Here is an 18,547-nt window from a genome sequence, read left to right on the forward strand (position 1 = left end):
TGACAGTAGTGTTGTAGTCAAGACCGGACTTTCCGAGACTGAGTCGAGACCAAGACCAGAGTTTATCAAGACCGAGACAAGACCGAGACTCTTAGGGGCTGAGACCGAGTCGAGACCAAGACCAGAGTTTATCAAGACCGAGACAAGACCGAGATTTTTAGGGGCTGAGACTGAGTCGAGACCAAGACCAGAGTTCATCAAGACCGAGACTTTTAGGGGCTGAGACCGAGTTGAGACCAAGACCAGAGTTTATCAAGACCGAGACAAGACCGAGATTTTTAGGGGCTGAGACCGAGTCGAGACCAAGACCAGAGTTTATCAAGACCGAGACTTTTAGGGGCTGAGACTGAGTCGAGACCAAGACCAGAGTTTATCAAGACCGAGACAAGACCAAGACTTTTAGGGGCTGAGACCGAGTTGAGACCAAGACCAGAGTTTATCAAGACCGAGACAAGACCGAGACTTTTAGGGGCTGAGACCGAGTCGAGACCAAGACCAGAGTTTATCAAGACCGAGACAAGACCGAGACTTTTAGGGGCTGAGACCGAGTCGAGACCAAGACCAGAGTTTATCAAGACCGAGACAAGACCGAGACTTTTAGGGGCCGAGACCGAGTCGAGACCAAGACCGGTCTTGAGTATCACAACACTATGGGACGGGCCTTTAATTCTTCTCGCACAAAACTGAAATGGGCTTCTATGAAACAGTTTATTTATTTCAAACAGAACATTACTTGTACAAAAATGATCCAATAATATCAAATACACATCATTCGTAAAAATTAATATTTGTATAAACGATCTTAAGCAGCTTAGAAAGCGGGTTATGCTCTATAAAAACCAGACCAGGTGTTTCAGAATGTGTTCCCACACCATGCCAGTAAACGGGCTAGGTTTTAGACTTAGTCCTGGGCTATAATACTAAAATCAGTTACCTTTCTTATCTGGAAATTTAATTTACCTCCATTAAGACATTTAAAAAAATTTAATTTAGTAAGAATCTCAGTTCACATCTTGAACTGTTTATGATTTTGTGCACATACAGTATGTACAGAATTTTTTTATAGAGCTGTAAAAGGTGCACCACATTTGATTTTGTTACTACCATTCAGAATTACTTAAAGCCCTGGCAGATTATCTTTCAGGAGGGACTGTTTCTGTCTGTAATTTCAGTCCCACGTCAGTCACTCCTGCAGTCTGCAGTTACCAGTTAAAACCCAGGCCTCTTTTTCCTCCTCTAAAAGGGCCAGCTAAAACAACCTGAGGTAAAACTAGTCATGGCGTCCTCTCCGTAGGTTACGCAGAACTCTTATATAACACGAGTGAGATTTGGATCTCTATAAGCTTAAGAGGAAGCTGCTGGAAATAGCCTGGCACTCTCTGTAGAGCTGGGTCATACTACCAGCTGTGTTAATGATGCATTAGCACCACGAGGTGCCCACACAAAGGCATCCTTTGATCAATCATTTAGCATCCCCACACACTTATATTGAAACGCAGACATGCACACACACACTAACACATGCAGCTGGCAGTTTCTGTGCATCATGACTGTGTGCCTGAGGAGGGGAGTCACGGGGACTCCAAAACCAGGACACTTTCAGTTTCCAAACGACACCGGCTGAAAAGAACATAGTCGTTCTTTCAGTCCCTGGTGGTTCTCGTTCATGCATTCACACATTACCGTCCTGTGCTGTCTGGTTAGTCACTTTACACAGGAGGACTTAAGTAGGGTCCAGTGTCTTGCACAGGGGACCGTTAGCAAGTCTGAAGGCTCACCAGGTGTTTCAGAGTCTGAATTCTGCCACACATGACACCTCGACATTAAATTTAGTTTTCTGTCCTGCTCCATTTATTTACTGGAAGTCGGTTGTCACCAAAATTATTATTGTTAATGAAGCCGAACGAAATAAAGTAAACTAGATGTGAAAAAACATTGTTGTTAACTGAAATAAAAATGAGGCTTTACAAATAACCGATAACTTACTTAAAACTCTGTTATAGGTTTTCAAAACTGTCTACAGCTAACTAAAATGAAAGAGTAAATGTCCTTAGTTTTGGTTTATTTATTTATAGGAGCCTACATTGCGAGTGGATATGAAGTCGGGGGAACTAACGTTGCGGGGCAGCTGGTCTGGAGCGGTGTGCGCGGTGATTTAGCCGATAGGCACCTGTTGGTGAGCCGCATTTGCTTTATGCTTTTGTCCTCCACATGAAGAGCCGGCTCGCTGTGTGTCCGTCAAGACAGCCTGAGGCAGGTGGCGAGCGCTGTTACGAGGAGAGCCCCCGTGTAACGTTAGGGGGAGGCTAACTTAGCTGGGGTGACCCAGGTAGGTATCGGCTGTGAAGAGCCGGCACGCTGTGTGTCTGCTAATAAAACTAATAAAAACTAAATTAAAATTAAGCATTTTCAAAAAAATAAAAAATAAACTAAACTAGCAAACCCACGTTAAAAACTGAACAACTTTTCTTTGCAGAGGTTTTTAGAGTCCACAGCCCAAATTTGAAGTCTATCCAGTAGATTCTTTAGGAGGAGTTCACGAGGAACTCCTCCTAAAGAGGAGTACGGAGCCTGTAAGTGGCTAAAAGTGCACAGGAAAATCCAAATGCCCAACGTTTTGTTGGGTGTCGCTCCAAAAGGCTTTTTTGGATGTGTTGAGATGATACATCTGCTTCCCAATTTTTTTTTTTTACATCTAGGTGAAACACATCAGATTCAAAATGTACAGTTTATAATTTGAATTAGCGCAACCTCTGCCACACTCCTCAGGAGCCTCGTCAGAAACTTAACGCCACCGATAAGAGAGGACGATTTAAAATGCTGCCCATTGGCATTGTTTCAAACGGACCGGAGCCACTTTATAATAAAGTTGCACAAACTGACGTTACATCTTATGAGCAACAAAGTTTCAGGAACTGGAGTTAAGAAACACGACGAAGGAGCTGGACTGTTCAGGTCTGTTTTGGTTTGTGCAGAACAACGGAGCCACTCACAGCTGAGGTGGTGCAGAGAAGAGATTAAAAACGTGTAATACATACAGTGAGGCCTTTTCCACTCTGATCTGTCTGATTCTGTCTCTGTACACACAACACCTGCAGTCCTAACTAGGGGTGGGAATCGCAGGGTACCTCACGATACGATACATGGCTCACAATAACGATAATATCACGACACAGCAATTCTGCGATACTCGATATATTGCTTGACAATCCTAAAGTGATACGATATCTAACTATTAATACAAAATGCCTGTGAAAAAGTTTACTGTTCATCCAAACTTAGAAAACATCAAAATTCTGCTCAGTCTGTAAATAAAACTACAGAGCAGCTACCCTTTGGGGTTGCTGCTCTGTGTGGAGTGCAGAAGCAGTAGAGTAGCAGTAGAGACAGTGAAGTTAGCACACAGAGCTCAGGAAACATGTACTTTAAGTATTTGCACAGTATGTCACTCAGGATGTTCAGCATGTGAAGCAAAATGTGTAGTTTATGTTAAGATTGTAATGTTCGTTAGCACGTTAATGGAGATTCCCATTATATGTTAGCATTGAGCTAACCGTGCTATTTTTTTAAATAATATTATGTATCGATACGATGGGCTGAAATATCAATACAGTATCGTGGAAACGATATATTGCCGTATGGATTTATTGTCACACCCCTACTCCTGACGCAGTCGATGCGTCGTAACGTACAATTTAAAAAAAGATGGCGTATTAAAGTTACCTTACACACTGAAGAATGATGTTTCTAAGCTCGACACAGAAATGTTTACACTAGATGAGATGCTCTCACTGGTGTTGGATCAGTACTCTGCTCCGAATGATACCGTGAGTTGTATTTGGAGAGAAAAGGTCAGATTGGTGGGTGCGTCCCCTAAAATCTGTGAGGGATTCAGATCCCCTGGTAACCGCAATCATTGGTGGAAACTGTTTTCGGTGGCTTCTTGTCTGTACCAAAATCTACATTGCGCCCCTCCCTGTGAGCCGTCGTCCCCTCCAGTTTGCCCTTGTTCCAGTAAAACGTCTTTAACCCCTCCTATTAGCACACTTGGCTCCTTCTGATCTTCCTTTCGTCCTCCTAATTTGTCATTTCATTTCCCAAGATATTTCCTCATTACCTTCTTTTCTGTCTCCGAATTGCTTCATGGCTTCCTCGACACCCTTTTCTCTCCGGTATGCCCTTGTTTGACTCGACTTGCAAACTGTATTGCCTACAGTGCAGTCAGATAGATGGATGGATAGAGTTTGTGGTTAGACTGATGGTTTGCTTTGCCCTTGATGGAGGAGAAAATCTGATATGTTTTTCCTCATCGGTGTCTGTGAAACCTGCAGTGAACCCTGCCTCACCCGGCGGATCCACTCGAGTTACTTTGGTGTCACTTTCAGTGGGGAGTTTTGGTGTCCCATCCAGGTCTGAATTTGGTTTCAGGTGGATTTAGAGGAGGGTAACACTGTAGGGAAAAGCTTTCAGTGGCAAAATGAATGTCATTTCAATCTAAAATTATTGGTACTAGCTTTGAAAACTGAAAGAAAGGGACAAAGGTGTGTTTGTTTTTCGGTCGAGGAACTGATCTCACCTGCCTCTCAAAAGGAAAGTGTGCCGCTTCTTGCAATTTGCAAATCACTGTTATCACTGCTGCAGTTTTATTATTTTCCACATAATTACGGAGTGCTACGGTTGCTCTGAACAATCCCCAGTACACAAATACTGTACAAGTAATTACAAGGGTGCGTGGAGGCGAGCTGAGCCCGTCAAAAGGGGAAGCAGCCAAGCGGCATATGACTCCCCTCGTCAGAAGTTGGCCCGGAGTCCTCGAGGCCGATCCAGTGATGCAGCAAAACATGACACTGTTGTGGGGGGGGGGGGGTTTCTTCCTTTTTCTTTCTGGAGCTGACGTGACGTGAGGCCGGCATCGCTGCTATTCTTATTACCCATCATCCAGTCTGTTTCCTCATGCTTTCTCTGTTAAACTCTCTTTTTCCAGTTTCCTCTTTCCTTTTTCTCTCCTTCCATCTTTCTCTGTTCGTCTGATGTCAGTCTCTCCTCCTACACCCTTTTCCTTCAACCTTATTCCCGTTGATCTGCTGTACTTGCTTCTCTTTTTCTTTGGCTCCTACACACTCGTCTCCCTCCACGTCCTTCCTATACGTGTGCCCTCTGCTCCTTTCTCTTCAACTCCTCCTACACTCCTTTTCCTGTTGCTTTATCTCTTTTCCCATCAGCCTCTGTCTTTTCCCACTTCACCCCCGCCAGCAGCTGGGTCTCTGGCAAAGTATTTTTAACATACAGAAGCAGAAAATATGAATGGAAAGAGCATTATTTGTTAAAATTTAGTAGTAAATTAAGTATTAAGGCTGCATGGCAAGCAGTGATAATTTTTATTAGCTATACATTTATGTAATATAAATGAGAAATCAGTTGGTCAGAGCCAAGGTGACAACTTAACATCCATTACAGACTGAATACAGCCCTTCTACTAAAATCTACTGTTGGTTGCAGAGATCCGTATGCAAAGACATGCAAATGTAACTATGGTTTTATGATTTCTGACTGACCACAGGTGTGTAATAGCTGGGTTTCCACCTTCTGTGGAAGAATGAAATAAAACTCACACCACTGAGAGTTCATTTCCATTATTTATATCTTGAAAAGGTTGTTAGAGGGAACGATCATGAAGCGTTCACAGCGCGTTGGTCGTACCAACGACACAAGGACACAACCCATACCGGAGAGGGCCTGGGACAGGAAGGAGATCGCGGATGATCGGCCCGCTGCGGACGGTCAGTCATCGTTGCCTCTGGCTGGATGAAGTCTGACACTCCTGATTTTACGTGTGGATACATGATGATTGCGAAATATAGAAATTCATAGCAATAAAGCATGCTGTCACTATTTTAGAGACCCCCCCAAAATAGCTAAGCTCCCCCTGGCTCCACCGTAGTTTGCACCCTGTGTATAATAGTAAATTATATGTAAAGTCACTAACTTACAAAAAGGTTATTTAAATGTTACATACTTTTTTTGGCTGACTACCAGTTCAAAACCTCCATATTATTCCCACATTGAGCATGTTCGAATTATTTAATACTTAAATAAATAATTTGAACAAGTACGACATCCTCATTTTCAAAAGTTGGAATCAGGAAATATTTGGCTTGTACTGTAAGGGAAAGTAGAAAAGAAGATTGAATTGCAAATTAAATTGCTAGAGTATCCCTTTAAATAAATAACTGCTTTAATTTTTTTGGTAGAAACGTTTTCTGTTCTGATCAGGGAATATACAAGCCTAAAGATCTGGCCAAACATTAGACGCCAACTTTCCACGCTTGACAGTTTTCACTGCCCGATGCTGCGGACCGGAGGTCTTCGCGGGTCTTCTCGTTTCCTAGTAACGACCTGACCCAGGACCTCAAAATTATATTCAGATTACTGTACCAATGATCAGGTCGTGCAGGGTCCTGTTATATTGCCGCAGGTGTTTAGAGAGAGGGAGAGTGTGAACTGGGAAGTGCAGAAAAAATGTGTTTGTTGTGTTTTCGACCACAGCTGCTTGTTAGTGGATGGAGCATCTTACTGCTTCTGGTGCTGTTGGTCTCTCTAAGTCTGTCCAAGTCCAGTACATACTGGATACGGTTCAGTTGCACTTAGGTCTATTCGGATCGGGGTTTGACTGCCTTCAGGTCCCTTTTGGAGCAGTTGGAGACCTCACAGACGGATATCAGTCACTTCTTCAGAGATGTTGAGGTTTAATAACCACTTTAAATGACTTTATTATTTAATTATCTGTTAATAGAATAATCAATACATCATTTTACATCGGACGGCTCTTGCACATCACATTCTTTATATGCTTACCTGCTCAGGGAATCTCATTAGTTGAATTACGCAGTAAACAGCAATGTAAATGCATGAGATTTATAATACCTTATGATTAGTTCAGTCTCATTGCACAATGCAACAATTCAAACAGAACTGGATACTCAGAAACTATAAAATTTGTCTCCTGTGCAGGCGGCGAAAAGCTGATCAAGGCTGTGAGAGCATGAAATACGTCCAACATTAAGGGACACTTGGGACAAATAACAGCTTGCCCAACACTAATTAAGTGTTGAAATACTCTCAATTTTTCTGGCAAATGTGTTTTTCCCCCCAAAAAAGATTGGGACACCTTTTCAAAGCTTCAAGTTTGCTGATAGAAAATGCACCAAAACATTTTATCTTATTCTTTTTTTGATATTTCAGGTTTCCTTTAAAATTTTCTGTCAAATAGAGATGCTCCCCCCCCTCCTTTGCTTCGTCCTCTTTATCTGCATTCGATTCTGCCTCTTGTCCTCTTTTTTTTTTCTCTCTCCTCTTTAAGCGCTCTGTTGTCCCTTTCTCCTCCTCCCTCTTTATGTTTATCTGCTTCCTTTTCACCCTCGTCTTCTTCTTTCTTTCACTGTCTTCTCTCTCTTCTGTCTGCCAGGCCATGGCCTAGTTAAAACGTCTTCTGCTTTGTGCCTGTTCTGTTTCATCAGCTTGGAAGTTTTTAGTCTCTCCCCTCTTTCTCTTTTAACTCTCTGCTTCTACACCACTGTCTCTCATTCCCTTTTTATATCACTTTTCCTCCCTCTCGCTCTTTCTTTTACCTGCTTTCCTCTGTTTGTCCTCCTTTTATTTTCAGCCTTTTGTCCCTCTCTTCCCATATTTATTCATACCTGTCTTTCCCCCACTCTCTCTGTCCTTTCTCTCCCAGTTCCATTGTGTGGATGATAGCTGTCAGGAGATCTCATCACTGAGTCTCTCTTATTACATGATTACAGGGTAATTATCCTGTGAAGTTGTCTTTGCCCGAATCCATGAAAGAAGCTTAATGTCTTTTTAATGGGGTTTGGAGATTTTTTTTTCCTTTTGCAGTAGCTGTGGACTTGAATTTATTGTATTTACATGTGATTGGCCTGGAACCGTGGCACTCGGATTCATTGTCATTTTCGGGCGCGGTTTCTCGGTCCAAGTTAACTTCTGGCCTTGGCGTTGTCTGCAAATGCTGTTAAACGCCGGCGTCTGATTAAGCTGGACCTGATGACGCTCCTGTGATGTTTAGGACGAGCGTCGAGACAGAAACCTGGCTTTGACTTTAGAGGAGAGCAAAATGTCATGTTGCTTATCAACATGACATTGATGTGGAGTTGCGTAATAACCCGAACAGCAACAGAGGGTATATTTGTTATCAAAGGCAATCACTTTATTAGTATGTTTCTTATGTTTCTCTGAGATTCTCTCCCAGAGAGCACATCTATATTAGTATATTACTGCAAATACTGCATACTGATCTTATGAGCGATTATGCTGTATTGATTTTTGTATTGCAATGCAAATACTGATATTGTTATCAGCCTTTACAATCCAGTTTCTTTATCTTCATTTCCAAAGATACTTCTCTTCTTCTCTTCTTGAAGTCAATTTGTCAATACCTGACAAGTCAACACATTGGGTTGTTAATAAATACATGCACCTGTGAAGACTGTGTAGCTTCACCTTCTGTTTAACTCACTTAGTTTGGACAGTTTGTCACATACATCTGTGCACCTATCAGGATTTACAAGATTTGAATCTACATCTGATACAATCTCTGTACAATCCAGACACAAATTCCTCGTATATGTACACATACCTAGCAATAAAAGCTGATTCTGATTCTGATCAAACTGCACAAAACAGCAGAATCACTGAGTTTTAAACTTCTAAATCTTAATAAATAATACCTAAAAAAAAAAAAAAAAAAAAAAAAAAAAGAAAAAAAAAAAAGCTTTGTTGCCTATTTAGTCATAAATATTTAATGTTGTAGAGAAATAGTTAAAAAAGAAAGTACTTTTTCAAGGGCTTTAAGTTTATTGCTTCACATCCAACTTACTGTCTTTGAAGGAACATTTGATCCAAAAAGCATAATAGTACTAGTCAGTGCATATATTTTCAGTGCAAGTGACTCCAGTAAGAATAAAAATCTCTGTGGATGTTGTTGTGTTTTATCCTTGGTACTATGTTGATCTCATGTCTTTCAAATAAATATAATGTTTCAACCAAAAGCGTAGTATGCCTGTTTACAAAAGGGCAATTTGTCTATTTTTCTCCCTTCTGCCATTGCTCATCATGTATTTTACCCGTTCTTTGTCTTATTCCGGGTGAACTCGGCACATCACTTCACACACAAAATATCAACATGACTTCTCTCTATGTTTTTCTAACATGTATTTTTCTCTGCTTTTAGCGTTTCCCCAAGTGGCTGCAGCGCAGCTCACTGAACACAAACAATATTAACATGTAATTTTCTCTTTCTGTGTTTGTCTCTACGCAGCTTGAGCGCCACTGCTATCTGTGATGCCCTCCCATGACGCCCAGGTCGGTAGCTGACACTGCCAGTGAGCGGGAGACGCCACTGCACAACCGGTCTTGGGCCGGCGCCGTCAGCCGCTTCACACCCTCCCTCTTGCACGCTGGAGACTCCACCTCCACCCACTTACCAGTATCCACAACCATCAGCTCTGACCCACCCCAGTAAGGTCCCCGCAAAAACCGACACGCTGTCGTCCTCAGCCAGCACCAGCAGCAGCAGCAGCCAAAAACCACAGTATCGTCAACGCAATCAGCAACACCAGCACCACCATTGTCACCAATACCAGCAGCAGCCACTATGTCCAGTCGTAGAAAGTCCTCCACCCCCTGCATGGTCCGGGTCATCAGTGACCTGCCTGAAGAGCAAGATGACCCTGAGGAGGTAATGGACATGGAAATATTGGCGGACAACAATGTGACCGAAAAAGAAGAAGCAGAATCCTCTGAATCTGCAGAACAGAGTCGTCGAGAACCCCATCAGGAGAATCCAGTGAATCCAGACCAGCAGACATTTCCAAAACCAGTGGAAAACCAGAATCCTGAGCCATTAGAACAAGAAGAGCACTTGGGTAAAAAAGATCAACCCCCTGTCATTGAAGATTTAGAAGCCAGAGATGAGAGGGACAGGGAAGGGGCTGAATCTGACCCGGCGTCCCAGAAAAAGCAACCCAGAGGTTACGAGTGCAAATACTGCCCATTTTCAACACAGAACCTGAATGACTTTAAAGAGCATGTGGACTCCAGCCACCCTAATGTCATTCTCAATCCTTTGTACCTCTGTGCTGTATGCAACTTCAAAACTAAGAAGTTCGACTCGCTGACGGAGCACAATGAGAGCCAGCACCCCGGCGAGACAAACTTCAAGTTCAAGAGGATAAAAATGAACAATCAGACTATCTTAGAGCAGACAATCGAAGGCAAGGACAATTCAGTTGAGTGCGAAGTGACAAATGAACAGGGTGAAAGCAACAGCAGTTCTATGTTTCCACCTTGCATATCTACCACATTGAAAACCCCTGACAATATCCGGTCGCTCTATCAAAGGAGCGAACTGAAAAGCCAGCTTGATGGCCTGATCCAGAAGGATCAAATCACAGCCGTTAACATCAACGGCACGGTCATCATCCCTGAACCCACGATCCTCCAAGGGCTCTCCCATGTCACCCCGATGCTCCAGCGCCCACCCAACTTTAACTCTGTACCAAAAATAGCTGTTCCCTTGAACACCACCAAATATAACCCTTCTTTAGATGACAACTTGACATTGATCACCTCCTTTAACAAGTTTCCTTACCCAACACATGCTGAGCTTTCATGGCTGACAGCTGCCTCCAAGCACCCGGAGGAACAGATCAAAGTCTGGTTCACAACCCAGCGGCTGAAGCAAGGCATCACCTGGTCCCCAGAGGAGGTGGAAGAAGCCAGGAAGAAGATGTTCAATGGCTCAATCCCTCCTGCCCATCAAACGTTCACTGTCCAGCCTACAAGCTGCATCCCTCAGCCATCTGCCAAATCCTCCCAAAAGTCCGTTGTCCACACTACAATTGGGCATACAAGTCATATCCGGACAATTGCGTCCAATGGTTTAACCATCACAAACTCTCCTGCTGGAGTTGCTATTGGCTCCAGCCTTAACGGTAAACGATCCTTGCCTACACACCTGACGACAGTGTTCGGCCCGGAGTCTAAGCGGCCCATCATGGCAGTCGCCCCCCATTCTGGTGACCCTAAAGACAGAGGTCTCATGGCTCCTCCTCCACCCCCTCCTCCTCTAAAAGACCGCCTCCCAATGGCTCCGCCTCCTGTTCCAATGGAGATGAAGAGACCTGTAGCAGTTCCTCTGGTCACCAAAGAGATGAAGAGGACATCCGCTACTGTGCCTTTAATGCCACCGCCATCATCGTCGTCATCACCATCTTTGTTGTCCAAAGGGAAGATTCTGTCAACGTTAGGTAGTCCCAAAACAAAGCCAGTGGTGTCGTTGCCCTCCATAGTCTTTCCAGAGTCTTTAACGAGACCACTGATAGTACCCCCGCCTATCTTTGCCCCTTCATTTAAAAGCCCATTACTTTTTCCTCACAGTTCGCCACTCACTTCCAAAGAAAAGCACCCGAATACCCACCCTTTGCCAGCTACTGATTTGAAGCTGCCAAACTCCCCTCCAATTGTTACCCCGCAGATAAGGAGGCCACCCATTATCCAGTCCATTCGCACTCCGGCTAAAGCCACGTCTCAGATTCCAGGATTCCTATTGGATAGCAAGAAACTAAAAGAGCAGCAAGGAGTAGAGCTAAAAGCCACCTACCCCAGAGGAGATAAGGTACTCACACCTCTGGCAGAGGCCAATGGGACATCTCGCACAGACGGCAAATGGCTCCACAATCAAACCTCCCTTGCTCACAACAATGGAGTCATACATATGGATGGTGGTGAGCCACCCACATCTCTGAAATCAGACTTTCAGCAAAAGTCTTCTGTGCTTACCCAATTCCCCTTGCTGGAGAGAATGAAAGGTAAGACAGCAGAACAGCTAAAGATCTTAGAGGAGAACTTCCTGAGGAACAGCTTCCCCACCCACAGCGATGTGGACAATCTGGCAGGCACCACCCACCTGTCTCACCAGGAAATCGACAGCTGGTTTGTGGAGCGTCGCGCACTACGCGACAACCTGGAACAAGCCCTTCTCAACTCCATGGGCACTAAGAGGATTGGCGCCAGTGGCATCACCAAGAAACGGCTACATCAGCAGCAACAGCAACACCAAACTCTACAGCTGAATGGGATTCACAAGCCAGGCACCGGTGTGGGCCATCTTAAAAGCCCTCTTCCACCCTCACATACCCTGCCCATCATTGCTCCCGGCGCCACTGCCCCCTCCATCCCAAACCAGAATTCCTGCTCTGTGCCTCCAGACAGCCGATCCCTGGCACTCCTCAAGGACGATTTTGCTCAAACACGGTGGCCTTCCCCTGAGGAGTTTAGCCAACCGGAGGGTCGGACAGGACCGGCTCGCACTGACCTTGGCCGCTGGTTCAATGATAACCGGCTGCAGAGTGGCAGCATGGCGCTGACAGAACTTTTTCAGAACAATGGTGTGAACGGTGGGCAGGGGACACCTGTGTGCTCTCCGGAAAACGCTCCCCCCGGCATTATCCAGCGCTGTCAGGACGGAGCCCTAACAAACAACAACAACAGCACCAGTAAGATGTTGGAGGTTGAGTTGGGCTGGCTTATGGAGCAGCGCAACAGCCTCAGCAGTCAACAGCACGATGAGTTCCAAGACCGGTTTGCTGGCAGGTACAGTATTCATAGGATATTGAAAGTTTTTTTGTTCAATGGGCCTTTCAGTGGCATTTTTGAAGGCATTTTGAATGTGAGTGGGAAACCATCCTCTTCTATTGTTAGTCACACTTGATCCATTAAGAAGACAGAGCACTTAAGTGATTTGGAGATTCTTATTGTTAGGCATTTCACTTTATTTTTACAATACAATACAGTAGAGAAAGACAGGAAAGGCAGAGGATAGAGAGGGCAATGCCATGCATTAAAGGGCCCTTACTTGACTTCAGTCTGGGCTGCTGCAGTAGGGACTTGATACATGGTACCAGGTGAGCTGGTGTGCTGATTGAAGTTACCACCACTGGCACAGCAAATCAAACGCCAAACCTTGTAGTGTCCTGAATCCTACACTGACTCTACAACATCTTTGGATCATCTTTACCTTGTATCTTTTTTTATAATTCACCTCTTTTTCTTTGTAACAATCTCATCTTTCACGTCTAATACAGATATGAAATGATGGAATTGAATGTGATACAGCAGGTTTGACCCAGGATTGCTTAAATCTTGGCCTCTCATGAAAAGAGTCAAGTCAAATCAGTTTTATTTATACAGCCCTAAATCACAAAATCCCCTCAAAGGGCTTTACAATGTGTACAGCACACAGCCTCCTCTCTCTCTTGGTTTCAGGTTCTAGCCAATGACACCTTCTATGGTGATCCGTGCATCCAAATTTCGGCTTCCCCTCAAGGGAGTTGTGCTGTGGTTTTTTAAGTTGCCACATTAACATTGTTTTGAGAACATTAACCTACAAATCTACCGGACTTTATTTAGCCTGCCCTCCCTTCCAGGAGCTTGGGACATCTTTGGCCAAATAACAGAGCCATTAGGCAGGAAACCAATATCTCCACAATAAGTCAGGCAAGGGTTTTATTCTTCCCACGAGTCCGCTCTGAGTTCAGGCTCAGCCTCTGTAAAGCACCACAGTATGAACATGCACTGACGCCACATTGAAATCCTTCTGGCTCTTGTTGGTTTTTATAAACGCAACACAGCGATGTGATGTATAGACAACAGGAGAGGACGCAATGAAGGAATACTGTGGTTCAGAAATTTGTAAATGCAGCGAAAATATACTGCTGAAGACTTTCAGCAGGGTTCAAATTGGAAGGCTTTACCTCTCGTGTTCTTTTTAATTTTAAAAAGTGTAAAAAATTGAAGTAAGTCCCTGTTTCTATCACAGTGTCTGACACAGTTGAGGCTTGACATCTGTGGGCTCCTTTTTGGTTGTTAAAGTTGATTTAGTGTTTCGTTTTTCACATTACATGAAGATAATGTCCTCCTTCAGAATGAAATTATTTTAATTATTAGTGCCTCCTCATAATTTTAAGAAGTATCCCTCTTATGACCCACTTGTGTTAAATCTGATCAGGTCAGTCAGTCGCTTAAACATCGGAAAAATGATTGACAGTTCCCTTTCGTTCTGAAAAAGAAAAACCTTTTAGGAAAAAACTGATTTCAGAAAATATTTGTGAATCTGTAGATTTGTAGTCAAGTAAAGTAAATTTTATATATATAGTCCAATATGACAAATTTAGGACTTACAGCATACAGCAACCCATCCTTAAAGCTCAATTTGGTTAAGGAAGTCTTTATCCTGTTATTTTATATGCCGGAACCAAATTAGTTGCACCTTTACTTCATTGTTTTGTCTTAGGTTTTGTCTGCAAAAACATGGTGGTCAGAGAGACGACTGGGGATGGACTGCTGGGGGATTAAATGTTTAATAAGTATGATTTGTCTTTGTCATTTCCCAATTTATCTCCAAAGATTTCTTTGTATAACACACATGTACCATTCAACAGAGAATTTTCCTTAATGTAATAAGACTAAATAAAGAAAAGAAATTGCAAAAAGTTTTATAAGACATTGGAGTTTAAATAAATCTTAAAAGATCTTAATATTTAAGATATGTAAGAACACTAAAATATAAAGGCGTCTATGTGCGAGTAAGTGAGACGAACAGTTTGATTGTCCGCCAGTAATGATTCAATAGTTGAATATTGGTCGGTAAGTATCAGCGTACCTGATCTGAACACCACGATCTCACAGTGTAAGTTTTGGTTTCTGTAACTGTTCGTTCACCTGTAACTTAACAGACTGACGCAGCAGAACACGGCGGAGTTAAAGAACGGGGGACAGAATGGGGGAGTCGTGGGAGGAGCGCGGGAGGTGTTTGGGAGCTGGCTGCAGGACGGACACTCGAGGAGAGGACGGGAGCTGCACCTGGACAGAGAGAGGAAGATGGCGGAGGACAAGTCTGGGAGGCTGACTGGATAAACGGTGAGAGAACGGTCGTGTTTGGTTAAAGCATTCTATCATGGTGCATTGTCGTCTTATCAGCAGCTGTCCTTGGGTTTCTTTATTCTACTTCTGATCTTCGCTAAAGGCTCTGAGGTCCGTCGTGTTACCGGCGTTTTTGTGTTTTATTTTTGTGGATGATGTGTTACATTTTTGTATTGTGTGGTGAGAAAATGAGAAAATGTAGGATGAACGCCCTGAGTTCACTGAGCACAGACAATGCTCTGAAAAGGTACTTTTCATGTAAAAAAAAAAAAAACGTTTTGTACATGTTAAAAGGGCACTGTCTTTTAATTAGACCTCCAACTGAATTACGTTCACTGTCAATACAAGTTTTTCATAGTTTGGTGATTAATTTCTTATTTTATAATATGTCAAAAATGACAAATGACCTCCTTTCAAGCAATTAAATGAAGCGTGAATTAAGTTTTCAGTGAGGAATCACTGATTTGAGTAATATATCTGTGGTGAAAGAAGCATGATTTAGTGAGTGTGTTAAAGGTCAGTTTTTTTAAGGGGGGGGTGGGGGTTTACATTCAGTGTTACAAAACACTGCGTTTATCCTTGAGGTCTAATAAACATGATGAATGCATTCATTGCTCATAAAACTTTTGCAAGGCTGATTTTTCTTAAAAGTTTCAAACTTGCGTTGTTTACCACAATTGATGTATTACAGGAAGTGTATCCCGCACTCAGTTGGCGCCTGTCACATGGGTGAAAGTTTCTGCTGAGCACATAAACAAAAGTTGTCTAGCTTCCATGTTGTGTGGCGTCGGTAAGAGCACGCTCACCATTTACCAGGACTATGAGTAATTACCGCACCAGCCCCGGTTTGAATCTGACCCGCTGCTCATTAGCTGCATGTCTTCTCATATCTCCTCTGCATTTCCTGTCTAGCTTCAGCTGAATTATCCTCAATAAAGGCAAAAGTCGCTTAAAAAAGAGTTGATTATTTTCCGTGTCGTGTGGCCCGCTGCACATGCTCATTACTGTTTCTCCTGCTGGCCCAGCCTGTGCGTTCCCGCTCAGCTTGTAGACTTTACATTGGGATGAATTAATCTAGGGATGAAACGGTATGAAAAGTTTTATTTTGAAAACTACAAATAAAATTTCCATTTTGTTTGCATAAACATTAAAATAATAGCCAATACCTCATGTAAACCAATGAAAACAAAGTGTGCATTATCAAGATTTTATATTATTATATATATTATATGATATATTATTATATTATACTGCAATGAGCCCAACAACTGATGTAAATACAGAGGAGTCTGCAGCGTTTCTCCTCTTCTGACACTTTTACAACTAATTTGACAGCTGCTGGATTTGAAATGAACAAGATATGCTGGTTGGTTGACTAACGTGTTATCATGTGCAGTGGACGCACAACGCACACAGCAGCAGAACAACATGTAGTGTTTTTACAAGAGCAGCAACACTGAAAGTTTCAGTTTACACGCTGTTAGCAAGTCAGACAGACAAACCAAACCCTGCGTTCACTATAAAGTCATTTTCTTCAATCAAGTTTCCCTCAACGCTCTCTTAAAAGCTAAAATACAGAAGTGATTGAAAAATCTCCACAGCGTCACCGTGTTGCCATTGACCCAAACAAACCCACGTTGCTTCTGGGAGACTGTCGCTAACTTTGGTTGATGCTGGAGTATTTGCCGTGAGATTAAAATGTGTACGGTGATAATAACCGTCGGGAATTTAACCGTGGTTGATTATTAAACGGGTAATCGTTTCATCCCTAAAGTATACTCCACGGAGTGCCTTTTTAGTAGAAAGCTCTGACACAGATTTAAAAATAATGCTTACATTTCTAGAAAAAGATTTCATATTAATTGCGAGTGAGTTTCTAAACTTTTAAAATGCAACCCTGCTCCTATTTGATCTGTCTTAAAGTTCTTTGTATCTAACCTTTAAAAGGACTCCAAAGAGAATTCTGTGTAAATGAATCTGTGGCTGAAGGTTTTCACGTGTCGAACGAGTGAAGTGATTTAACTCAGCGAGGGCCCGATGGTCCACAGCCCCCCCCCCCAGTCTGTTAGTGTTGAAGCCAGCACCTCGATCCCAGGCAACAAACAAAACTCCAGCCAGTCACCGTCTGTGTGTGTAGCTGTGTGAGTTTTGGCTACAACTGCTCAGCAACAAACACTCTAACTTCAGGAAAATTTAGGGGAGAAAAAAACCAAACATTATTGGAGGCCTAAAATAGCAGCAGACCCCCTGGTGTGGTAAAGTTTGATAGATAAAAGACTCCGCCTGGGGCAAAGTGTGGCGACAGTCTGCTGCTTCTTCTCTCTGCTGTGTGTTCTGACAGAAGATTGAAAGTTTTAATGTTCCTACACGGCTTTTGCTTATCAAAATAGAATCTGTTCAAATGATTACCTCAAGACAAACAGCAGTAAACAAGGCGGAGACTCAACTTCTGACATCGTCACGTTTGAAAGATTGTCACCGCTTTTGGATGTCTTCAAAATCGACACTTGACAGCTAAAAATCAATAATCAATATGCGATGTTTTGAATAACCAACAAGAGAGATTTTGTAAATAAAAATCCTGCCTGTGATGTCTGATAATGTTTTTTGTTGCTTTTTTCCCCCGCTAGAATCTGACTTTATGAACATTTTCAGTTCAGTTCAAATGTACTTTATTCGTCTGTTAAGGCAAACAGATGGTGTGAAAAATAAATGTAAAATAAACACAAGAGTCAAAGGAAGTATCCAATCAATAGCTGATCAGCATTGTCTAATACTATGAAATCACTATATGTAAATAAATAACATTTATCAGTCTGTACACAGAGGAACACGGTATGTTGCACACTGAAGTTAGTACATGTGGAGAACACGACACCTTCTCACTCCCGACCTGTCACATATGGACACTTTGTCAAGACCAATTGGCGTTGCTTTTTAACGCCCTTGGTACCCCTTTAGCGTCTTTTTTTCGACGTGAAGAGCTCAGTGTCAAGTTAGCAACATTAAATATGCAACGTCCAGTTAGATTTTCAAAATAAAACTAGTTGTTCATGTTGTGAAACGTCACAATTTTAAAACGGCACCTTGTCGACGTCTCACTTTGGTTAGGTTAAGAATCAGAATCAGAAGGAGCTTTATTGCCAAGTAGTTTTTACACGTACGAGGAAGTTGCTTTGGTGATGAGGTGCTACACGTAGACAAACATACAGTTGACATAAATAAATATATGAACATGGAATAAACAGATAAATTAATAATAATTATTAAAATGTGCAGAGAAAGAACAACATGGCAGATATTTACATGGAGGATATTGTATTTATATCAATTACAGTAATAAACAGACAATATTTAAAAATAAAAATATGTATTTACAGTATGTGACAGAACTGTAATGAAAAATTGCTGTATTGGGACAGAATAAACCAGAATTATGCACCTTTTAAAGCTATACAGCGAAACCTAAACCCAATGATAGCTTAGCTGTGCCTCCCCTAGTCTAATTTATTTAATGGTCAGCCACCGCAGCGAGCTAACCCTGCAGCAC

The 18,547-nt window shown here is 42.6% G+C and overlaps 1 protein-coding gene across 2 annotated transcripts in view; it reads left to right on the plus strand.

Annotated features, from left to right (window-relative positions):
- Positions 1-15,787, plus strand: part of LOC123976444 (zinc fingers and homeoboxes protein 2-like) — a 120,122-nt gene extending 104,335 nt beyond the window's left edge. Inside the window, exons 3-5 of one of the 2 annotated variants that reach the window (XM_046058638.1) lie at positions 9,335-12,669; positions 14,811-14,994; positions 15,689-15,787. In XM_046058638.1, coding sequence (XP_045914594.1) covers positions 9,671-12,669; positions 14,811-14,991 — 3,180 coding nt within the window. In that variant the 5' untranslated portion in view covers positions 9,335-9,670 and the 3' untranslated portion in view covers positions 14,992-14,994; positions 15,689-15,787. Of the gene's footprint in view, positions 1-9,334; positions 12,670-14,810; positions 15,203-15,688 lie in introns of those variants that run through there. The other variant, XM_046058637.1, reaches the window with a different exon arrangement.
- The last annotated feature ends 2,760 nt before the right edge of the window (positions 15,788-18,547 follow it).

Source organism: Micropterus dolomieu, linkage group LG09 (genome assembly GCF_021292245.1).
Source record: "Micropterus dolomieu isolate WLL.071019.BEF.003 ecotype Adirondacks linkage group LG09, ASM2129224v1, whole genome shotgun sequence".
Lineage (NCBI taxonomy): Eukaryota > Metazoa > Chordata > Actinopteri > Centrarchiformes > Centrarchidae > Micropterus > Micropterus dolomieu.